Below are 25,425 nucleotides of genomic sequence, written 5' to 3'. Positions count from 1 at the left end.
AGGGTGGATAAAGACACCAAAAAATCGAAATAATTATGTTGAACAACGTGGACTTTGTTCAAATTTCTTGTACGTCTATTAAAGTTAAAGAAAAGTGGTTAAACGTAGTTCAACTGCTTCTTGGTACAACCCGTAGATATGTCAAATTTTGTTGTTAAATTTTGAACTGGCAGATTTCATAGTTGGATATAGTAAACAACAATAATTATAATCTTCTTCTCGTACTTTATTTTTTTAATGTTTATGATGATTTCTGTATTTTGATGGAACTGAAGAAGGTCCTCCTATCCCGAAATAAATGATTTTAACATAGATGTGGATTAAGCAGTTGCTAACAGTTTTATTTTTGGTCTTTCATTAACACCAAAGAAATTGAGTCTTTGCCACAAAATCTGATTTTTTAATCACTATATCTTTGGAACGAAATGTTGCAGACTTAGATATTTCAAACTATGAATTCTGTTAGATCAAATAGTCTGAGTTTAAAATATCAAAGGTTTACAACATCGAGTTCTAGAGATATTGAGGTTTAAATATTTGATTTTGTTCCAAAGACTCAATTCCTTTACCAAAAAAGCTTTATTTAATTATAGAATATAAGATCCACAAGTATACAAAATGAAATCCTCAATTAACAATTTTATTTTGAAAGATTTCTTTATAACTGTTTTTGTTCAAACCAAGCCAAGATATAGAATTTAGGCCATCCTGTAAAGAAGAGGGCTGAAAAATCTGGCCCTGAAAAAATATATAATTAACAAGGTTATTCATTATTTTTATGATTTACTCAATCACTGATGAATGTGAAGTTGTGAATGGAATCTCTAATAATTCTTAATTATTGCATATTTTTTTATATATATGTCAAAGGCACTTTTCCAAGGATTCTTTTTCGAGGATGCATTTTTGAAGATATTTTCTAGGGATAATTTTTCAAGGATATTTTTCAAGGTTACTTTTTGAGGATAGTTTTTAAGGATATTTTTTCATGGATATTTTCCAAGGATAACTTTTAAGAATATTTTTTTAAGTATGCTTTTAAAGGATAGGTTTTCAGGGATATTTTACCCATGCCAGTTTTTCAAGGTTTTTTTTTCATGTATACTTTTTCAAAGGTATTTTTAAGGATCTTTTTCAAGAATATTTTTTTAAGGATACTTTCTCAAGAATATGTTTTTCAAGGATAGTTTTTCAATTACATTTTATCAAGAATACTATGTCAAGGGCACCTTAACAAGGATACTTTTAAAAGGATACTTAATTGAGAATACTTTTAAAGGTTAACGTTTAAATTACTTTTAGCACACTAATTTGTTTACCTGGATTCAGGATACGCAAAGATCTTATTATCAGTATCATCAGTATCCTCAGTATCCTCAGCATACTTAAAATCATCCGTTTCCTCCGGTGAACAGAGTCCAAGTTCTGTTTCACAAATCTAAAAAATAGGTAAATTTTTAAAAACATGAAATTACTTTTTCATGGAAGCTTTGCCAAGGTTTTTTATGGTACTTTGTTCGGACACTTTCACAAGTTCGTTTTACAAGGGTACTGTATGTCCCAAGGCCAGTTCGACAACTTTTACATGGATACTTTTCCCTAAGATACTGTCCTTTTAAAGAGTTTATTTTAAATGTTACTTTTTCGATGATACCTTTCCAAGGATACTTTTTAGAGTACTTTTTAATATTTAAATACATACCTCTGTACTATTAAGCTTGTTGTTGATACTGTTGTAAATGATATCTCCGTACTTAGACATAAAATCAGTGCACTTTGATCCAATCTAAACAAATCAAAATCACCACGAAATTACGAAATTTTAAATTACATAAATTGGTAAAATGTAAGTGCTTTCAAAATTATGATTTGTATAAATAAATTGATATATTTTTAATGCTAACAAATTTTTAATTTCAAAAATCGGTAAACTTTTAGTGCTTACAAAATTATGAGTTACACATATAAATTGATATGTTTTTGGTGCTTACGAAAGGCAGCTGTTTGCAGACCATTGAGGCATCGAAAGCTGCATCTGTGAGATCAAGAAGACTTCTCAACAGATCAACAGAAGCAAGGCATTTCTTACACTCAGGGGTCATCTCACTAAAAACAATAATATTTTCTAGCTTTTTATCGAAAAAGTTTTATTGTCGGCTAATGTTTTCTTTTCTTCAATTTTGATTATATAAAAAGGATGAGCCTGTAATAATCTAAAATCTTTGAATAAAATTTGATCTTTAATTTTTCTTTTTTCTTGTTTACAGTTTTGAATAACATAATGCATTAATTAGCAAATAAATGGAGTTGTAGGGAACTAAGAAGAAGAAGGTAATGAATACCGTCCATTCGAGTTGGAAGTCTTATTCTGTATGGATAAAGCTGTATATCTGAATTAGTCATGTTTGAAGTCTTATCCTTTACTAACTTAAGAACCCAGCGTTGCCCAGGCTACTCAATGCTCATAGTTACTCCTGCCGAGTTAACACGCTTGGTCGTAAATTACGAATTTAACCTTTTTTTGACCCACGTCAATTTATAATCTCAAAATCAAGATAAAAACATTTCCATGGTACTCCAGAGTTACCCAATCATAGTTTGAGCCAAATCGGTCCAGAGGTTCATGAGTTATGATCAGACAGCCAAACAAACAGAGATTAGTACTTTATATTAATGAAGATGAATAAAGTGGTTTCTGTATCAGAGCTCACTGATAAGTGTCAACCTTGTTTTACCTGGAGTAGGTTTCCATATCTAAGACTTCAGTCTCCATTATAGGTTCAGTTTTGAGAACAAACTCAGGAGATTCAAGGGCTGATCCATCGCAGAATCCAAGAACAGAGGTACAAATCTGTAGAAAAAAATGTAAACACTTCCGTCACCGTAGTTTGGAAATATGTAAAGAAATCAATAGTCCTTGCTGCTAATTGACATATAGACCTCTAATTGGAATTTAAATTGAAAAATTTAATGATAAACCAATAGATAGGTAGATAGTTATGGCCGCCTTTGCTATTCTATTGGTCCCAAGTAATAACTAAGCACGTGAGTGAACCCCGATTGGATCAGATCTGAGGCTACTGGACGTGTAACTATTGTGGGCCTTGGAGCTGGTTTTTGTCTTAAATAGAACGCTCACGCCTGCCAAGATCCCAGGATAATTTATTTTTGTCATTTTTATTTTTATTTACAGGGAGAAATCATTTTACTAAGAAAATCATTAGAGTGCATTATTGTTCAGTGAACAAAAGGATATAATGATAAAAGGATAGAAATTTATCACCCCTGAATTTTCAGACAGGATTTCATTTTAAAGGTAAAACTAGGTGTAAGGACAAGATTTAACTAAAGTTTTATTTATTATTTACCGCAGTATCATCAAGTTTGTTCTTGATAGCATCAACAACTACTCCTCCAAAAAGGTCAAAGAAAGCTGTACATTTATCTCCCAACTAAAATTAAACCACAATCAAAGTTTAAGTCTGATTTTTCTTATTTCTATGCAACCCAGTTCAGTGTTTTGAAATCAGTTTGCTTTTTGTAATGGAAATTAGGCAAGAAAACAACGGCATAATGAAGACAATTGGTTTAAATATGTTTTTTGTTTATATCTTTTATCAGAGAGAAACTTGCACATTGTAAAAGTACACCCTGACTTAAGGCGTGTAATTTTAAAATTATAATTCTCGTAAAAGAAAAAAAATCTTGAATGATTAGAATTAACCAAAAATTCTAAAACAATAACTAAATAACTCACCAATGGAATGCTTTTGCAAACTTTTGATGAATCAAATGCTGAATCCGACAGATCAATCAGGCTTCGTCCTAATGCTACATATGCCTTGCACTGCGTACAGCTGGTGTCATCAGTACCGACACTAGATAAAACAAGATTCAAGCAGACCTTTGCTTCTGCAATATTTTAGATACAGTGAATAAACTAAGCTAAGATCGGTCTTTGTACCAGCAAACTATGACTTTCGATCACAATTTGACCAACTAATCATAAAGGAATTGAACCTTTGCCACAAACTCAAATTTTCTAATCCCTATATCTGTTCAACCTGATGGCTTTGCAACTTTTATATTTCAAACTTAGATTATTTGATTTGTCAGAATTGAAAGTTTGTAATATCTAAGGTCTACTACATTGGGTTGCAAAGATATAGGGATCAGAAAATCTGAGTCTGTGGAAAAGAATCAATTCCTTTGTTCACTTTTTCTCTTCTTTACTTTATTCTTGAGGAATTTTATTTCTGTAAATCTTAAGCTGGAAACAAACGTGTTGTTGGTTTACAATGTACATGTTTAAGGCTACATAAAAGTATCTTATTTTATGCTTGATTCAACCGAACTTCCCCACAACTCTTTGAATATGACTTATGAAAAGCATTAAAAAAAAACCATTTAATTTTTCATGATTGTAAGTGAAATTATTTGCACTTTTTTGCGCAACACTTGCATTGGTTCGTGCCAAAAGTTTCTTTTCAAGCAAAGCAAAAAAATATCGAAAATATGATTTCGGTGTACTGTACTGAAATAGATACCTTTTCTTTTCTGTGTAAAATTTCACCATCTGAAAAGTATGAACATAAATTCTTTAAAAATATTTTATAAAATTAAAAAAAATCAGAAAGAAAATATTTTTTTTTTACTTGTGATTGAAGGGTGGAGGTAGCAGGGCAGGTATTAACTGCAGTACAGAACAAAAAACTCAAATCCATATTTTTAGCAACCTTAAAATACACCTAGCTTGAATGCTTGTTAACGTTTTATTTTCATCAAAAATATTCTAATTTTTGCTAACAATTACAATAACAAAACTTATATAAAAACAAAGAAATTTTTTTATAATTGACTTATTAACAATATTTGGCCATTTAAACAGTTTTTTTTTTACAAACTTCCCAACAATAATATAAAGTGTGAACAGTTATTATTTCCTTGGAAGTTTACGACATGATGTCATAAACTTATCATATTTCAAATAAAGTTTATCAGTTTTAATAGTTGATAAATAAAGTTTAATAATGTCTTACAAATGTTAGAAGAGGAACGAATTGATCAACTAGATCTTTACAGTTCTCCATCTTACCACTAGCAAGACCACTGCAGATCACCGTGTTCATTTTCTATAAACAATTCATAAACAATATTCATTCAAATTTTTATTTTGTTTAAAACCAATAAACAACAAAAATATCAAGCGAAACATTTTGTGAGTTGGTCAAAATTAAGAGTTTCATTGGAAAATGAATTTTTAATATAAATTAAAAAATCCACCTTTAAAACATAAAATATTCGAATTCTTTAATATGTATTGTATGATAATGTACGAAAATGTTGAGAAGAAACGGAAACAACAGTAAGGACAGAGAAGGGCGCGAAGCGACCTAAAAACCCAGTAGAAATTATTTTCTTTAATTTAAAACTTAGTTTGATTAATTTGTTTCAATCCATAACTTTAATTCTTCGATACAAAACTATGATTTATTTTCAAAACAATTAAGTTCAGCGCCTTTTTTGCTTTACCCTAAGTAATTTTCGTCCACTATGCGATTAATACACACGTTATCATTGCATTATTTTTTCTAATAAGGATGTTTAAATGACCCATATTTTGCAATTAAACATTAATGATCTGAGAGTAATCTATTTAATAAATAAATATTTTTACAACATGATGTCAATTAAAAAGATTTATCCCCATCAGAATTAGATCATTAAAAGTTTATACATTTCTACTCCTTATTCTTCATCCATTTCTAATTGTTTGTCCTAATTTTTTTTTATTCCACTCCATTACTTTGTATCAATATGCAACTAAGGCCTAAAAAGAAAAAAATACCTTTTTCAGAGCAGAATCAGTAAATTTTTTCAAATTTTGTTGATAAGTTTTTGCCTGACTTTTACAGTCTGAACCTAAAAGCAAGAGAAAAATGAACGATATCAGTTTTTTTTTTTAAAAATGGTACTTACAGCTGAAAGTATAATCTAGTTGAATTTTGTCTCCGTTTTTGCATTGATCAAACACTGCACAGATCTTTGCTGCTCCTTCATCACTCGTTAGGTGCTAAAGATATATTACAGATAGATAAAATATATTATATTATATTTCAGTTTTTAGTTCACACATTTTATTCAAACAAAATGGTGGTAGGCGATTATATCAATGTTATGAAGACGACAATCGATTTCAATTTGGATTTATATCAAGCTTTTTAAGAGCATGGATAACACAAACATGGAAACAAAGAGAAACTGGCAATTTAAAAAGCTTCTCTTTAATCATCTTAATTTAATTGACATACTCGCCTATACACTGCATAATAGATTATAGTACAGATAGATTTGATTAATACAATAACGAGCCATATAAGCATTTTGTTACATTTTATGTTGACGCCTTCTTTTAGATGTTGGAGGAGAATAGAAGAAAAAGGAAAAGTTATGAGTCAAATTCTTAATTATCAAAAGAATGTGAAAATCAGCTTCTTTTTGAAAATTACAAATTTTCCTTAACCACGGGTTTGTCCTATTTATCCTGTAAAGTAATTGTAAATAATTACTACACCATTTAATCCACAAATGGCACGTGTCTATGAATAGGGGTTCTCCTGGATTTTACATATTGTATTTGTAAACAAGGGAAATATGAATAATTCAAAATGGTGGCGCGTAAGTCTCTAAATATAGAGCATGCGGCATATAATGGAATAGCCATTAACCAGTCATATATTTCTATGGATTCTTCTATCAATAGAATTTATATATACGGGGCTGGATTGTCAATAGTAAATGTATCTATTTATAATAAAATAGAAATATTCCCCATTAATGCATTATGCTCTAGTTTCAATTTATTTACCAAATCTATGTAAAACAAATACACTAAATTTCGAAATTCAATTTTGAGGGAATGTATTACAACTAATTTTTTCTGTTATAGAGCGTTAAAGTTACTAGTGACCTTTAATTAAATAAGATAAGTAAAATTAAATAAAACTCTATATTTTTTGTAATGGGTATAAATAATCATGTATGCAAAAAAGTTTTTGCTGTAACTTTTAGTTTTTCCAGATTGAGATTTTTGAGCATTTTCACACCTAACGTAATAAAAAAAGTAAAAATCCCGGCAACTGCTTTTTGCCCATTAAAAAAGAAATTAAATAGATAGTATTTATTCAGAATCAATGGATGCGATTGAAAAACTGGGTGTACATTCACCAACATAATTACAATTTTTGCCTTAAAATCAGAGATTTTACATAATATTTTTCGATAAAACGAAGCTTAACGATGTTCAATAAAAACTCAATACACATGATCGATAATGTTAAGATCATAAGTGAACAGTTTTGTCCGGTTGAAGTGTTGACATTCCCAAATTCAACCATTGAAATATCTCTAAGTACATCGATCTCAGGGTTTAACTCGGGCTTTTGTTTTAAATTAAGTTTTTCATGAAAGGAAGAAACCAGTTGAACATTCATTTAAAAACAACGACGGAATAGATTCTGGACAGTAGTCTTTGAATAAAAAGATTTTTTTCGAGTAAGCAGCATTTTTCTCTATTGTTTTATTAAAATAATTTGGAAGAACTTACATCGTATAGATCCTTGCTGTATTTATTGTTTATATTCATACAATGTTCCATCTGATCCCCCTTCAACGTATGACAAGCTGTACTCCAGACCTAATACAAATATAAAAATCTTTAGAAACATTTGGTTTGTTTGTTTGTATCCAATAAACGTCAAAACGACTGAATTTATTGGGCCCACATTTCTGTGGTAACTCTCATGGTGTTAGATATTTTCCCAAAAGGCATTTTCTGAAGAGCGAAATTTCTAAGTATAACAAATTCCCAAGATGCAAAAGCCCAAGCAGCCTCCTGAGAAATCGCCGGCTTCAGTGGGGTGCCGAGCACTGCGTTTAGGATGAGCTAGGGGGCCGAGCACTGCAGCTAGAACATGAAAGTTCCCCCTTGGGAAATTGCACAATTTAATTGGGAAGCATTGTCACTTGGGAAAATACCTTAGTTCTTTCTAGTATTCCTACCCCCTTAAACTCCTTTAATAAGAACTAGTTCTAGTATTCCCACCCCCTTAAACTCCTTTAATATGAACTAGTTCTAGTATTCCTACCCCCTTAAACTCCTTTATTATAAACTAGTTCTAGTATTCCTACCCCCTTAAACTCCTTTAATATAAACTAGTTCTAGTATTCCTACCCCCTTAAACTCCTTTATTATAAACTAGTTCTAGTATTCCTATCCCCTTAAACTCCTTTATTATAAACTAGTTCTAGTATTCCTACCCCCTTAAACTCCTTTATTATAAACTAGTTCTAGTATTCCTATCCCCTTAAACTCCTTTATTATAAACTAGTTCTAGTATTCCTACCCCCTTAAACTCCTTTATTATAAACTAGTTCTAGTATTCCTATCCCCTTAAACTCCTTTATTATAAACTAGTTCTAGTATTCCTACCCCCTTAAACTCCTTTAATATAAACTAGTTCTAGTATTCCTATCCCCTTAAACTCCTTTAATATAAACTAGTTCTAGTATTCCTACCCCCTTAAACTCCTCTGCAGTTAATGGTGAGATATAGGTGCTGGCAAATATATCCACCATAGACACACAGGAACCACCTTGAAAACATTATAACAAAAAGTAATTTTTAAATTTATCGCAACATTAGCAAAAGTTATTCTAAACTAATTTCTAAATAATTATTTTTCTCTACAAATAATAGAATTACATTCTTATATAATAGTCTTGACGAATTTTTTTTAAAATAAAAAGTTGTTAACTTTTCCAAACTTGCTCCAAACTCAAAAATGATAAGAATTTGAAACTTTATAAAAATATTTACAATTTTTGAATAAAGCAGAAATAATATTTTCTCCAGGGAAAAAAATGATTATTTATTAGTGTCGAGCTTACATGTAGAGTCGGAGGCACTAACAGTTGATATATACCAGACTAGGAGAACCAATCTGAAATAGAAAAGATTCCTAAGTCGGAAACTTTAAAATGGGTTTTGATTAATTCAAATGTGTGTATAAGCTCTCTTCTCACGAGGAAATTAACCTCTCGTTGGTTTGAGAAATCGGGTAATTGGGTTTCTGGGAGAGGATTAAATAAGTTTAACTCATTTGAGTTTTATTAATTCCGTTCAATCAAAGGCTCACAGCTCTTCTAAATGTTAAATATTGTGTCGTTGATATAAACTTAGATTTTCTATTTCTTGTATCTTTAGAACACAATATCGTTACAGACCTTATATATTTCAAACTATAAATTCTGTTAGATCAAATAATCTAGGTTGGAAATATTATCTATAGTATCAGGTTGCACATTTATAGCGATGAGAAAGTTTGAGTTTGGAGCTTATGTCAAGCTACATTTCAGAAATGTCCAACAAACTAGATCAGATCAACATGTGAAGTTTTATGTTTTATGTCTTTATGCGACGTTTTGTAAATGGATTAACAATGGACTGCAGATTTCATGAAAAGCGTGAAGTAGCTGAACTGCGCAGGCGTAATTCAATCACTTGTCTTGTGCACCAGTTTAAGCGGAAGGGAAGTGGTTGAACCATGTCTTCTCGGATCAACCATGTGTTGCCATTCAAATTTATGGGCCCAGTAGTTTTATTTAAGTAAGGTAAACTCTTATAACTTTTAAAATACAAAATTTAGGTTTTTTCTTCTATTTAAAAGTTTGGCATTAAATAAAGTTTTACATACAGTACAAACTGGGAACGGAAACGTTAGCCCGGCTCGGAAATTCAAATGTACTACGGCTGCCCGTGTGCATCCGATAAATGAAATTTCTTTCGATACAGCTCGAATATCACAAAATATTATTTTAACTTAACAAATAATAAGCGTCAATGTATTACCTAGAAACGAGTAGACCCGACATCGTGAAAGCTCAGTTGGTGAGTGGTTAATTGCAAGAACGTTCATTTCAGATTTAACTTTTTATCAACAAATTATCTAAAACTTCGCTCTTTTCATCAAATCTCAGATAATGAAATTTATGATTTGATAAATGATAAATTAAGAATTGTACGTGTGCATGCAGCACAGCACCTTCCACTCCCCCCCCCTGATTTCTCTGATCAAAGATATTAACCAAATCTATTTTACTCTGATCAAAGTTATTGACCAAAACTATTTTTCTCTGATCAAAGATATTAACCAAATCTATATTTCTCTCATCAAAGTTATTAACCAAAACTAGTTTTCTCTGATCAAAGATATTAACCAAAACTATTTTTCTCTGATCAAAGATATTAACCAAATCTATATTTCTCTGATCAAAGTTATTAACCAAATCTATATTTCTCTGATCAAAGATATTAACCAAAACTATATTTCTCTGATCCAAGATATTAACCAAATCTATATTTCTCTCATCAAAGATATTGACCAAAACTATATTTCTCTGATCAAAGATACTGACCAAAACTATATTTCTCTGATCAAAGTTATTAACCAAAACTATATTTCTATGATCAAAGATATTGACCAAAACTATATTTCTATGATCAAAGATATTAACCAAAACTATTTTTCTCTGATCAAAGATATTACCCAAAACTATTTTTCTCTGATCAAAGATATTAACCAAAACTAGTTTTCTCTGATCAAAGATATTAACCAAAACTATTTTTCTCTGATCAAAGATATTACCCAAAACTAGTTTTCTCTGATCAAAGATATTAACCAAAACGGGGTTTCGAAACGAAAATCAAAAAACTATTTTACTAACGGGGTTGAACGAATTGTTTTGGCTAATATCTATGATGCGAGTAAAAATGTTACATAATGTAATAAAAGCAATCTTGTCTAGGGGGCAATTTTGAAAAAGAAAGTGACCCTCCGTGCAAAGATTGCAATTCCCGATTCACACTCACTCTTGTATATTGAGTCCAATCAGGGTTCAGTCATATCTTTGTTGTCTTTTCTGAACCAATAGAAATAGTATGGCGGTAACATCTATTTTTCTATCTATCTCATTATCCAATAAGAGTTATGAATCCTTTAATCTGCGCTAACAGTAAATGGAAATATTTACTTCTACTAAAACTATAGTGTTCACCCGTACAAGCTTTGTCTGAACAATCATAAGAATGAGAAATCCATGTTTAAAACTTTAAAAAATTTAGTTTTTGATTTGTGGTTTCGCTTCTAAAAAGACTCGCGCATTTCTACTGCAGGAAAAAATTTAGAAATTTTCAGAATGAATCACTTTAAAGCAAGAAAAACGACGTTATAAATCACATTATAAAACAGAGAAGGGTTTGGTTCCTTGAAATTGCGCGTACAGCTTGTGTATATCTGAGTCTCTGCATTAAATGGTCTCATAAATTACAGATATGACACTGAAATTTGATTAAATTTGAGAAACTCGTTCTTTTCTTTTAAAAATGTAAAAATTCCAGCATTTTTTGGCTTTTTTCTTCTTTCATAGTATTATTCTTCCGTCTTCAACAATTAAATGAATGAAAATTCAAATTCCGTGAAGAGTGTTTTTAGTTTTAATGATATTGCTTACAGAACAATGAATTGCTATTTGAATGCAACGCTTGCAGAAGTTAGTTTCCTTGTAAATTAAATCAATTCAATTTATCCAGCTTTAACGACAAGCGTCTCTGTGACTGTAAAGTAATAAATGTCTACAGGGTTACCCAAAAAGGATGAGAATGTAAAGACGACCTGAAGATTACACAAAAAAACTTTTTTTTCATTTTAATAATATTGTTTTCGAATATGAAAATATGCTTTTTTATTCTGGATACGTTTTACCTTCATTTACTTTGATCACTATCTTACTAAACTCTAGCTCACTTGGATAAGATGAGAAATAAAATTTTTTATTTTTCCGATCAAAATAGGAATAAAATCTACATCTTTTTTCGTTTGTACTTTCATTATACATATAAAATATATAAGATCGAAATAAAGTGTATTCTTCTATATTCATTCATTTAACAAAAATATCGACATTACGAGTAAAATAAAAAAGCTTAAAAAAAGAAAATCAATTATTTAAAGAAGTTTTAAAATAAATTAAAATTGAAGATCTAAATCTTCACAGAAGAACAAATTATTTGCAATTTGCTAAGACTATATTTGAAATTTAGTCTCATCTCTTTTTTCTCCTTTTTATAATTTATTTTCATAATTTTGTCACTATCAAGTAAACTTTATCATTTATATAGAAGAATGAATAAAAACTATACTTTAAATGTGAAATGATTTGTAAAAATCCAGGGGGGTACACCCCCCTAATTTCACTCAGGGGGGGAAATGAACTGCCACCCCCCTGAAACCTCCTATGACGATCGTTAACGAAGGGTCGTCGTTAACGATCGTTAACGAAACGACACGATAAAAACGATCGCTTTGAAAAACGATCGTTTTAAAAACGACAATTTTTAAAAAACGACATTTGTGAAAAAACTATCGTTTTTAAAACTGTTCGTTTCGTTTTCGATTTTTCGTCGTCGTTTCATAACGAAACGATCGTTTTTCAAAAACATGAAAACGTTAACATTCCTAAATGCACTACATTTTTCAAGATACTTTTAAATTCGAAAATCCCATTTTTTACAGTTTATTTTCCCAATATTAACTAGTTTTTGGATGTTTTCAGCAATCAGCATGTTCATTTTAGATTTTAGAGCTTTGTCTTTCATGATTTTAGCTTAAATCTTTCATAATTTTAGCTTAAACCTTTCATGATTTTAGCTTAAATTTTTCATGATATTTAGCAATATCTTTCATGATTTTAGCTTAAATCTTTCATGATTTTAGCTTAAACATTTCATGATTTTAGCTTAAATCTTTCGTGATATTTAGCTTACATAGTGTCCCAAAAAAGTTCGATTAGGGTTTTTGGAGCCCAGTTTTGCATTCAAAGTAGTCAATGACAAAATATTTTTCTTATAAAAATTAATTTATAAAAAACTCCTATTATTATATTAACTCAACGAAAGACTGTTATCATCAACATTTAACATGAAGCAAAGAAGCTTCCGACTCAAATATGTGATTTTTGAAACAATGTTTTAGTTTTAACATTTAACTTGTATCTTTCATGTTTTTTATTCCGTCCAGTTGTGCTTGTAACTGTTGCTTGGTTCGACGCATAAATGTCACCTAAACACAAAATAGTTTAAAATAATACTTTAAAAACTAGAAAAAATTCTACCTCTTCTTCGTGTTTCAGTTTTACCAGGTCTTGTCTTTCTGTTTCTTGGAGAGCCAGTAGTGTTTTCTCTATACTTAGTTCCTCTACTTCTTTTCTTAGCTGCTGTACTTCCTGTACAGGTATATACTTAGTTCCTCTACTTCTGTTCTTAGCTGCTATACTTCCTGCACATTTATATACTTAGTTACGCTACTTCTATTCTTAGCTGCTGTACTACCTGTTCAGTTATATACTTAGTTCTTCTACTTCTAGTCTTAGCTGTTGAACTTCCTGTATAGTCATATACAAACTTAGTTCTTCATCTTCTAGTCTTAGCTGCTGTACTTTCTTGACAGTTACATTCTTAGTTCCTCTACTTATATTCTTAGCTGCTGTACTTTCTTGACAGTTATATTCTTAGTTCCTCTACTTATATTCTTAGCTGCTGTACTTTCTTGACAGTTACATTCTTAGTTCCTCTACTTATATTCTTAGCTGCTGTACTTTCTGGACAGTTATATTCTTAGTTCCTCTACTTATATTCTTAGCTGCTGTACTTTCTGGACAGTTATATTCTTAGTTCCTCTACTTATGTTCTTTGCTGCTGTAATTTCTGGACAGTTATATAATTAGTTCCTCTACTTCTATTCTTAGCTGCTGTACTTCCTGTACATTTATATACTTAGTTATTCTACTTCTATTCTTAGCTGGTGTACTTCCTGTACATTTATATACTTAGTTCTTCTGCTTCTATTCTTAGCTCCTGTACTTCAGGTACCGTTTTTTACTTAGCTCTTCTACTTCTATTTTCTTAGCTGCTGTACTTCCTCTACTGAAACATAATTAAGAACAAGCCTACGTGAATCGAATAATAGTACAAATGAATAATACTCGAAGTAAAACAGATACTAACGATTATGCTTTGAATAAGTAGAGATGAGAGATGCCACTTATAGTCTTAGCTGTTGTACTTCCTGTACATTTATAGTCTTAGCTGTTGTACTTCCTGTACATTTATAGTCTTAGCTGCTGTACTTCCTGTACATTTATAGGCTTAGCTCCTCTACTTCTAGTCTTAGCTGCTGTACTTCCTGTACATTTAAAGGTTTGCTTCTCTACTTCTAGTCTTAGCTTCTGTATTGACTGTACAGTTATTTTTTAGCCGCTATACTCAGTACTTTATATGATATATAACAATATTTTATATTTAATTTTGAAAAATAACATGTATGTGTAAAACAGATTTGATTTGATTAGAGTTAATTATAAACCAAACGTACTTTATTTCAAAGGTTAAATCATATTTTATATTATCATAAATCATATTCTTTTTACATTGATATTGAATTAAAAATATGATTATATTTATTAATTCTTACTTCCTCGAGCTGCTTTACTCTGGCTTCTCTGTCCGCCTTCCCTTCCTCAGCTCGAACCGCCTTTATCAAATCAAAAGATTACAAATCAATATTATATTTGATAACATTATATATTCTTTTATTATAAAACTAGCTTTGGAACCCGGCATTGCCTAAGGGAGTCAAAGCTAGTCCCACCGATTATCCGCGTTTGGTCGTAAATTACGATTTTAGAATATAAAAACCAAACTGAGAACATTCTCTTGGCTCTTCGAGTTCTGCAAACAAAATTTGAGTCAAAATGGTCGAGAGGTTCCTGAGTTTTGATCGGACAACCTGACAGACAGAAAGACAGACAAACAGAGATTACAACTTTATAAATATAGATATACAAGCTTGGGAACCCAGCACTGCCAAGGTTACTAAAATTTACTCCCGCCGTTTACCCGCACTTGAACGATTTTACCGGGAAACTAAATTTTCACTATTAAAGTCAACCCACTTATCTTAGAATCTCAAAACCGAGCTATGAACATTCCTGTTGGCCTCCAGAGTACACCAATAAAAATTTAAGACAAATCCGTCCACGGGTTCCTGAGATCGGACAAACAAACAAACAGACAAACAGAGATTACAACTTTATATATTTAGATATATATTCAGTATGTAAAAATGATATTGCGTAATTTACAATATACAGAAAATTCTGTTACAAATATATATTTTTAATCTTTACAACACAACATTTCAAGAATCAAAAATACTGTGAGAACTAGTAAACTGTGAAGTTTATGTCGTCTTTGTTCATCAGATTTAAAATGAATGTCATTATTGATTTTATAATTTATATTGTTGCAACTTCTATGCCTCTAAATATGTTTAGAATAACTTTTAATGTTGCAACTTCTTATACCTCTAAATATGTTTAGAATAATTTTATTGTTGCAACTTTTTATACCTCTAAATATGCTTAGAATAATTTTTATTGTTGCAACTTCTCATATCTCTAAATATGATCAGAATAATCTAAAAGTTGCAAAATTACAAAATACTCAGCGACAAGACTGTTTTCTGTTTCTCACTGTATCTAAGGTGGTAGGCGATTCATGTCAATAATGCAGACGAGTTTTTTATTTAAGTTTATATTAAAAACAAGCTTTCTTCAGATTACAAGTTTGCAAGTAATTTAAGAGAAGTTTTTTTCTTGATAGCCTTTCTTTGTTTTCATTTTTTTGTGTGCATCCACGTTGTTTAAAAATTTAACATAAATCAAAATTGAAACCATACCGAAAGTCTTCTTCATTGTATTGGTATAATCGCCTACCACCGTTTCTGAATTCCAGAATTTTCAGACTTAATTTTTTTATTGCAATTCTTACAAAAATAAATTAGAAACTTGATATTTTTCAATTTGATCTCAAATGGCTATAAAAAAATTTAAGATATATAAGAAAAGTCGATCACATTTAATTTTATTAAATTCGGTTGCAAAAATATAGAGATTAGAAAATATTTATAAATCAAATCAGGGATCTCTGTAACTACATATATGACCTGTCTAATCCCAAACGCTATACTTGAAGTGTAAAGTGTCTCAGCTGCATGAATCGTCATTCTCATTTCGTCCCGCACTCTTAAAAATAACCAAAATATTTTTCATCCCGGGCCCTTTATAATAATTTTAATATTTTTCATCCCGTACCCCTTGATAATAACTTATATAGTTTTATTCGCTTACCCTTGATAATAACTTTAAATATTTTTCATCCCGGACCATTTATAAAAATTTAAATATTTTTCATCCCGTACCCCTTGATAATAACTTAAATATTTTTCATCCCGTACCCTTGATTATAACTTAAACATTTTTCATCTCATACCCTTGATAACAACTTAAATATTTTTCATTCCGTACCCTTGATAATAACTTAAATATTTTTCATCCCGTACCCTTCAACTTAAATATTTTTCCTCCCGTACCCTTGATATCAACTTAAATATTTTTCTTCCCGTACCCTTTATAACAACTTAAATATTTTTAATCCCGTAACCTTGATAACAACTTAAATATTTTTCTTCCCGTACCCTTGATAACAACTTAAATATTTTTCTTCCCGTACCCTTGATAACAACTTAAATATTTTTAATCCCGTAACCTTGATAACAACTTAAATATTTTCGTACCCTTGATAACTACTTAAATATTTTTTTTCCCGTACCCTTGATAATAACTTAAATATTTTTCATCCCGTACCCTTGATAACTACTTAAATACTTTTTTTTCCCGTACCCTTGATAATTACTTAAATATTTTTCATGAATAATATTTTCATAACATATTCCTTTTCCATATTTCCTCCGTTTATCATCCCTATACATTATAATATTTACACTATTTGTCAATTGTCATTCTATATTATCTATGTTACGATATGAATTAAAAAAAACATTGTCTTATTAATGAATGCCTCCAATGAGATATAATGAGTTTAATTATTTTAATTAGTTTTGGTAAATTGAAAATGATCACCTTTGTTAAAAATAGAAGGGAGCGCTTTCGCTTTTTTATTTTGTTCGTTCATCGTTTGTTAACGACCAATTTCGTTCGTTTTTTTTTTCAGTCATTAAAAAAATTGAATTCTTTCGTTGTCAAACTTGTCGTTCATCTGTCATCTATTTTGTTTGCTCAAAAAAATTGATTTTTTTTTTCAAGTTTGTCTGAAATATCGTTCAGAGATAAAATTTTTGTTCTTTTAAGTTCGTTCAGAGACTTCATTTGTCGTTTCAAAAAACGATAGTTTTCTAGTTTTGTTTTTAGAACAAACGATTAAGAAAGATTGTTTGTTTACGAACTGTCTAATTAAAAAATTTAAGCTATCTCTAAATCGTTATTTTTTTTCGGGCGTTTAAAAAACTATGATTTTGTATTTTCCCTGAACGTTCGTTCTTCGTTCGTTAATTTTTATGAACGACACCATCGTTAACGAAAAATTTCGTTCATTTTGAAAAAAATCACGAAATCGTTGCCCATATCTTGTTGAAAGTACCTTAACAGAAGGAGACCTCGCTCTATGCAGTTAATGCAGGTTTGCCGGATAATCTCCTCAAAACATTGAGCATACAATTCCCTCCGCACCTTAATAAACCATTTACATTACTCTATACAGTTAATGCAGGTTTTAGAGATAATCTCCTCAAAACATTGAGCATACAATTCTCTCCGCACCTTAATCAACCATTTTGACTCTATACAGTTAATGCAGGTTTTCGAGATAATCTCCTCAAAACATTGAGCTTACAATTCCCTCCGCGCCTTATCAAACATTTCGAAATTTACTCTATACAGTTAATACGGTTTTTCAAGATAATCTGCTCAAAACATTGAGCATACAATTCCTTGCGCACCTTAATCAAACATTTTGACATTTACTCTATGCAGTTAATGTAGATTTGAAAAATAATCTCCTAAAATATTGAGTGGCAATATACGACAATAAAATAATATATAATTACAATTTTTTTAAAAGGTCTTTAAAAAAATTCAAAGGGAATAACCATGAAACTCAAAGAAACATTATAGAAAGTATATGGAATTGAAGACTTTAATGAACAGTTTGCGAAAAGATTCAATAAGAAAACAGTCCCTTTATTATTAAATATTAGGTTTCCTATTGATTACACGGCAACTCCCCTTGGACACGATACAGGTTAATTTCCAAACTTTAGATTACAGTTTGCGGGGAATCAATCATCATTAAAGGTGATCAGAACTCTTTTTAATCCTCATCGACTCACGGCACGACAAAATGTAATTGCTCGTGGAAATAAAGATTTAAAAGTTAAAGTTGGATTCCGGAATATTCTCATGCAACATATTATAAATACATATTATATCACGCTTTTTATTCTATTTTCTTCTTTGAACTATTTTCAATCAGAACAATATATTTTTATTATTGTATTCCTGTTGAAAGGAGTTGTCTTTGCCACAAGTTCAAATTTTCTATTCTCTATATCTTTACAAACCAAGAACGGAGACTTTTGAGATTTCAAACTATGAAATCTTTTGCAAAGATATAGGGGGTTAGAAAATTTGAGTTTGTTGCTAAGACTCAATTCCTTTAGCGATATTAATAATAAAAAAGAAATGATGTGTGCCACGTTCCTTTAGCTATTTTAGATAAGACAAAATTTTTTATTTTATTTAATTTCTGCTGAAATTTAGCGATATTTAAAAAATAAAAAAATTACTATTTTTACCTGACATATACCCTCCTCTCTAGCAGACTGCTCACTACTTAGACATTTATAAACAAAAGCAAAAATATACCAAAGAAAATCTAACATATTTCATTTTCTAGGGCATAGTAAAAGTCATAAAAAGTTCCAAATAATCACAAATTCAAAAAAAATCAATTCTATTTATGTTAAAATTTTGTCATTCTGTAATATAAATTACAAGAAATAGGTATTTTTTGTTATCGCAATTAAACTTTTATGATCAAAACTGTATTGTTACCAAGTTAACCCTAAAAGTAACCTCCTTTTTCAAAAACGTTTAAGAGTAGATAAAATTTGAAAAGTTCTCTGTTTGCATCCAATTAACGTAAAAACAGTTTAACTGCGGGTGCCCAAAGGAACTGAGTTTTTGCCACAAACTCAATTTTTATCATTCCTTTATCTTTGCAGCCTGATGGTGTTAACCTTGGATATTTCAAACTTAGATTATGTGGTCTAATATGATTCATAGTTTGAAATATCAAAGTTATACGACATTAGATTGTAAAGTTATAGGAATGAGAAAATCAGAGTTTGTGGCAAAAACTCAATTCCTTTCTAAGAGGACATTACATAATGACACGGGAAATTAAGTAAGATACACGGAAAAGCTACAAATGATAGTTAAAACTATATTACTAGAAAGTTCGGCACGAAGCACCCTAACTTAGTTTGAATTGTTTTGAGTTTAAGCTAGTTCCTAAGTTTACGATCCAGCTGGGCTCCGGTTCTGATAACATCAATTCTGGAACATTTAACCTTTTTTTACCCATGAACATAGTTCTAATTTTTACATTTTTAAACTTAATCAGTAAAAAAATTCATGAGAAAATTGTGTGATTAGGAATTTACTCCTTACAAACTCGGATCTCACATTGTTTTTAAATACATTTGAATTTGAACTAACCTCACATCTGTCTTTCTTAACAAATCTATAATTTTCTTATCTATCACCTCTATCTGTTTACACTAACCTCATATCAGTATTTCTTAACAAATCTATAACTTTCTTATCTATCACCTCCATCTGTCTATACCTACATCATATCTGTCTTTCATAACAAATCAATAACTTTCTTATCTACAACCTCCATCTGTCTCCACTAACCTCATATCTGTCTTTCTTAACAAATCTATAATTTTCTCATCTACAACCTCCATCTGTCTACACAAACCTCATATCTGTATTTCTTAACAAAGGAATTGAGTCTTTGGAACAAAATCAAATATTTAAACCTCAATATCTGTAGAACCCGATGTTGTAAACCTTTGATATTTCAAACTCAGATTATTTGATTTAACAGAATTCATAGTTTGAAATATATAAGGTCTACAACATTTGGTTCCAAAGATATAATGAATAGAAAATCAGAGTTTGTGGCAAAGACTCAATTCCTTTATAAGTTTCTTATCTACAACCTCCATCTGTCTACACTAACCTCATATCTGTCTTTCTTAACAAATCTATAATTTTCTTATCTACAACCTTCATCTGTCTACACTAACCTTCCATCTGTCTACACAAACCTCATATCTGTCTTCCATAACAAATCTATAACTTTCTTATCTATAATCTCCATCTGTTTACACTAACCTCATATCTGTATTTCTTAACAAATCTATAACTTTCTTATCTATCACCTCCATCTGTCTATACCTACATCATATCTGTCTTTCATAACAAATCTAAAACTTTTTTATCCACAACCTCCATCTGTCTACATTAACCTCATATCTGTTTTTCTTAACAAATCTATAACTTTCTTATCTACAACCTACATCTGTCTACACTAACCTCATATCTGTCTTCCTTAACAAATCTATAACTTTCTTATCTACAACCTTCCTCTGTCTACACCTACATCATATCTGTCTTTCTTAACAAATCTATAACACGTGGTTCGGTTCTTATCCCAGAGAACTGCACGTAAAACTACATCCAAGTATACATTCTCCCTGTTTTATAACTTTCCTAGTATATTTTGATCTCTCCTTCAAAGTCTGTCAAAACTAGCGTAAAATACCTTATAAACAGAAATATTTGAAAACATAGTCTTACAAAAAAGTAAAAATCTACGTTTAATTGGTGAAAATGGGTTCTAAAGTATGGACACAACCAGGACCTCCAGTTTACCGTGACTGGTTGGCTTTCAATCACAATTTTACCTGTTACACATATTTGTTAGCTTTTTTCATTTTTATTCTTTTAAACGTTTTAAACGAAAAAGGAAAAATATCTATCTGTCTGAAATAATCTTTTTTAAACTGACCTCTATCTTACCTAACTAACCATTATCTGTCAGAACTTACTTCTATCTGTGTGAACTCACCTCTATTTGTATGAACTAACCTCTATCTCTGTGAACTAACCACTTTCTGTGTGAACTAACCTCTATCTGTGTGAACTAACTTCTATCTGTGTGAACTCACCTCTATCTTTCTGAACTAACTTCTATCTGTCTGAACTAGCCTCTATCTGTCTGAACTAACCATCATTTGTTTGAACTAACCTCCATCTATCTGAACTAACTACTATCTGTCTGAACTAACCTCCATTTGTCTGAACTAACCTTCATCTTCTCAACTCGCCTCAAACTGTGTGAACTAACCTCTATCTGTGTGAACTAACTTCTATCTGTGTGAACTAACTTCTATCTGTGTGAACTCACCTCTATCTTTCTGAACTAACTTCTATCTGTCTGAACTAGCCTCTATCTGTCTGAACTAACCATCATTTGTTTGAACTAACCTCCATCTATCTGAACTAACTACTATCTGTCTGAACTAACCTCCATTTGTCTGAACTAACCTTCATCTTCTCAACTCGCCTCAAACTGTGTGAACTAACCTCTATCTGTGTGAACTAACCTTCATCTGTATGAACTCACCTCAAACTGTGTGATTAAACTTCTATCTGTGTGAACTAAACTCTATCTGTCTGAACTAAGCTCTATATTTTTGAACTCTCCTCTATCTGTCTGAACTAATCTATATCTGTCTGAACTAACCTCTATCTGTCTGAACTAACCTCTATCTGTCTGAAATAACCTCAATCTATATTAACTAATCTCTATCTGTCTGAGCTAACCTCTATCTGTCTGAACTAATCTATATCTGTCTGAACTAACCTCTATCTGTCTGAACTAACCTCTATCTGTATGAACTAAACTCTATCTGTCTGAACTAACCTCTATCTGTCTGAACTAACCTCAATCTGTCTGAACTAACCTCAATCTATATTAACTAATCTCTATCTGTCTGAGCTAACCTCTATCTGTCTGAACTAACCTCTATCTGTATGAACTAAACTCTATCTTTCTGAACGAACCTCTATCTGGCTTAACTAACCTCTATCTGTCTGAACTAACCTCAATCTGTCTGAACTAACCTTATCTGTCTGAACTAGCCTCTATCTGTCTGAACTAACCTATATCTGTCTGAACTAACCTCTGTCTGTCTGAACTAACCTCTATCTGTCTGAACTAACCTGTCAGCCTCTTGTAAGCAAACGTGTTGTTCCCAAATAATTCCGCCGTCTTCTTTCCAAATCTAAATAATATATACTTTAAAAGAGAATTTCTTCTATTTGAAAACTTGTCTTTGATAACCTCTATATGTGCAACATCTAAAAAACTTTAAATGTAATTGATTTTTAAATCTCTAATTATTCGCAGCCCAAACTATGAATTCTGTTAGATCAAATAATCTAAGTTTGAAATAAAAAAAAAATTTACAGTAGGTTGCAATGATAAAGGAATTAGAAAATTTGAGTTTGTGGCAAAAACTTAATTCCTTTACAAATTTATACCTTACTAGCTTGGAAACCCAGTGTTGCACAGGGTACTCATTGTTATTCCCGCCGTTTACCCGCACTGAGACGAATTTTACAGGGAAAATAACTTTTCGCTTTAAAAGTCAACCCACTCAACTTAGAATCTCAAAACCAAACTAAACATTCCCGTGGTTCTCCCGAGGCCCCCAGTTAAAATTTGAGGCAAATTGGTCAAGAGATTATGATCGGACAAACAAACGAACACCCAAACAGCAAACAGAGATTACAACTAATTATATATATAGATAACGACCTAATTGTCATTAAGGGGTGAATACGTACTCCATAATGTAAATTTTATTATTTCGAATACAGACTGCTGGGCGGCTTACGATAATTTCCGGGGGGGGGGGGGAGGGGAATTTTTTTTAATCCCACCCTTGGAATTTAATACTGGGAATTTTTCTTCATTTTTCTGTTAAAACCATGATAAGCTGGAGGAGGGAAGAGGAAAATGGTTTCCCATATTTTGAACTTTTAGATATTAATTTTTTATTTTTTTAATCTTTTCTTGAAAATCAAAGTTAAAGGGTGCCTGCTCTCTTTACTTGCAATGCGTTGCGACTTGCGCCCCAACCTATTAAAGACGAAATTTTAATGGCGAGTAGAGACTGTTTAAATTTAACGATCTGAGTTTTGTTTTCTGTCTTCAATTTCAAAATAAGATACTAAATGATTTGTATCTTTGGCACAAACTCTGATTTACCTGAATCACCTATATATCTTTTCAACCAGCAGTGTCGTAGACCATAGATATTTCAAACTTTGAATTCTGTCAGATCAAATAGTTTAACTTTGAAATTTCTCAGGTGTTCACTGTCAGGTTGAAAAGATATGCAGATAGAACATTTGCTTTGCAACAAAGTCCCAATTCCTTTAAGCAGTAGCATGGTTCCAATTCCTTTAAGCAGTAGCATGGTTCCAATCCTGTAAGACAAAGAAAAAAACGTTCGGACTAATTCTTTGTGGGTAACCTTGCAGTTTCACATAATTCTAGGTATATAAAGAAGAAAAACATCTTATTCTTAAAATCAACCTTGGCTGGAAAAATCTCATTAATAATGAGGTCATCAGCAGTTAGATTCGAGCCATGATCTGAACTTAAAGAAGATCTGAAACAGAGATGAGTAAACAGAGAGTAAACAGAGATTATAAATAGAGTAAACAGAGAGTAAATAAAGAGTAAACAGAGAGTAAACAGAGAGTAAACAAAGAATAAGCAGAGAGTAAACAGAAAGTATGCAGAGCGTAAGCAGAGAGTAAACAGAGAGAAAACAGAGAGTAAACATAGCGTAAACAGAGAGTAATCAGAGAATTAAAACAGAGAGTAAACAGTGAGTAAAAAGAGAGTAAACGGAGATTAAATAGTGATTAAACAGAGAGTAGTCAGTGACTAATCAGTGACTAAACAGTGTGTAAACAGAGAGTAAACATTTTATTTGATAAATAGTAATTATTAATGGGATATTTCAAGTGACTCTTTACGGAGAGCTATGTCCGATTCACAATGGTACCACAAACAAATTTTTTCTGATAAAGAATGAATTAGATATATGCATGTTCCTTATCTTTTTTACTGACTTGCACAATTCTGCTGCAGGAAAACAGTGTAAGAATTGTCAGAGTTAAAAACTTTCTAAGTTGGAAAAACGACGTTATCTTTTACATTACTGATATGGTAACGTTATCAAAGGTACCGTTTTGACTCGAACACATCTACAAATTAAAGGTCACTTGAAATTACGCCTATGGATTCCTTTAATTGTATACCTAAAAGGATTGTTGTATTTGACCAGGGAGAAAGGTGTTTTGTTTGGCACCTCCTGGTTTTTATCCAGTACATCCATTTCTTATGAAAACAGTCAAATTATTTTCTAAAATAATTTATTGTCAACTCATTTCAATCGATTAAGAATTAACATTTTGAAAAGTGTATTATAAATAATGATCACTATCAAAACTTCTGAATGAACGTGATTTATATATCAGACAACTTAAAGGGACCGTTCACTTATATATCTTATTAGGTATTGAATGATATTGGTCTTTTTATTTCAAAGAAATCCATGGCCGGAGAAAAACGCCGATTATCGTTCAGAATTTCCGCGCAAAGGTTTGATTTTGATACCTTTGTCTAGACACTATTTGATGTTTGTTAAAAAATAAATTTCGAATATAAAATTAAACTGCAGTATCTAATAGTTTCATTGTAAATGTCATAATTAAAATTTTTGTTTTAACTTTCTATTTCCAACATAACACTTTCTTAGTGTATTGAAAATTTTGCATTGGTTCTGTAAAAGCTGAATAGAACGCGGCATGTAAATACAAAGTTGCGCGCATACGGGCTTATAAATTATAATTTGGTTACAAGTATAGTTGACAATAAATTAGACAACTGATTGAGGGTTGTCATCATCCGTTAAAGTTTATGAATTTTATCATATTTCATTCAGAGAAAAATTTCATAATTTCAGGAGTTTGTCTTTCAGGAGTTTGTCTTGTCAGGAGTTTGTCTTGTCAGGAGTTTGTCTTTCAGGAGTTTGTCTTGTCAGGAGTTTGTCTTGTCAGGAGTTTGTCTTTCAGGAGTTTGTCTTTCAGGAGTTTGTCTTTCAGGAGTTTGTCTTTCAGGAGTTTGTCATGGCACCCTTTCACGAACCCCGAATAGTTCCTGGGCTTCCAAGCAGACATGTGCGTGACTTGAGGGGTTACTGCGGATAAAAATGCCTTTTGCAAAAAATTTAATGC

The 25,425-nt window shown here is 31.0% G+C and overlaps 2 protein-coding genes across 3 annotated transcripts; both read right to left on the bottom strand.

The window, feature by feature from the left end:
• Positions 1 to 624: 624 nt before the first annotated feature.
• Positions 625 to 9,991, bottom strand: LOC111696649 (uncharacterized). The gene is made up of 16 exons (XM_023466324.1): positions 9,911 to 9,991; positions 8,950 to 9,002; positions 8,578 to 8,654; positions 7,607 to 7,696; positions 5,980 to 6,073; positions 5,849 to 5,922; positions 5,040 to 5,132; positions 4,656 to 4,736; positions 4,548 to 4,576; positions 3,758 to 3,878; positions 3,369 to 3,452; positions 2,736 to 2,851; positions 1,992 to 2,106; positions 1,703 to 1,786; positions 1,320 to 1,438; positions 625 to 738 (listed from the first exon to the last, which is right to left on the bottom strand). Exons 1-16 carry the CDS (start codon positions 9,931 to 9,933, stop codon positions 699 to 701), a joined length of 1,293 nt encoding a protein of 430 aa, XP_023322092.1. The 5' UTR covers positions 9,934 to 9,991; the 3' UTR covers positions 625 to 698.
• A 2,993-nt stretch (positions 9,992 to 12,984) lies between these two features.
• Positions 12,985 to 24,582, bottom strand: LOC111696627 (28 kDa inner dynein arm light chain, axonemal). 2 transcript variants are annotated; one of them, XM_023466287.1, is made up of 10 exons: positions 24,448 to 24,579; positions 23,714 to 23,789; positions 22,333 to 22,394; positions 19,546 to 19,590; positions 18,828 to 18,861; positions 17,615 to 17,703; positions 16,122 to 16,200; positions 14,589 to 14,648; positions 13,231 to 13,341; positions 12,985 to 13,178 (listed from the first exon to the last, which is right to left on the bottom strand). In XM_023466287.1, the coding sequence occupies exons 1-10, from the start codon at positions 24,522 to 24,524 to the stop codon at positions 13,101 to 13,103; spliced, it is 711 nt and encodes a 236-aa protein (XP_023322055.1). In that variant the 5' UTR covers positions 24,525 to 24,579; the 3' UTR covers positions 12,985 to 13,100. The 2 variants fall into 2 exon arrangements, with proteins under 2 accessions (XP_023322055.1, XP_023322056.1); XM_023466288.1 differs by lacking the exons at positions 12,985 to 13,178; positions 13,231 to 13,341 and adding an exon at positions 14,066 to 14,300 and having other exon boundaries at positions 24,448 to 24,582.
• Positions 24,583 to 25,425: the final 843 nt, after the last annotated feature.

Source organism: Eurytemora carolleeae, unplaced genomic scaffold (genome assembly GCF_000591075.1).
Source record: "Eurytemora carolleeae unplaced genomic scaffold, Eaff_2.0 scaffold99, whole genome shotgun sequence".
NCBI classification, from domain to species: Eukaryota; Metazoa; Arthropoda; class Copepoda; order Calanoida; family Temoridae; genus Eurytemora; species Eurytemora carolleeae.
This window is presented reverse-complemented; position numbering and strand designations above follow the sequence as displayed.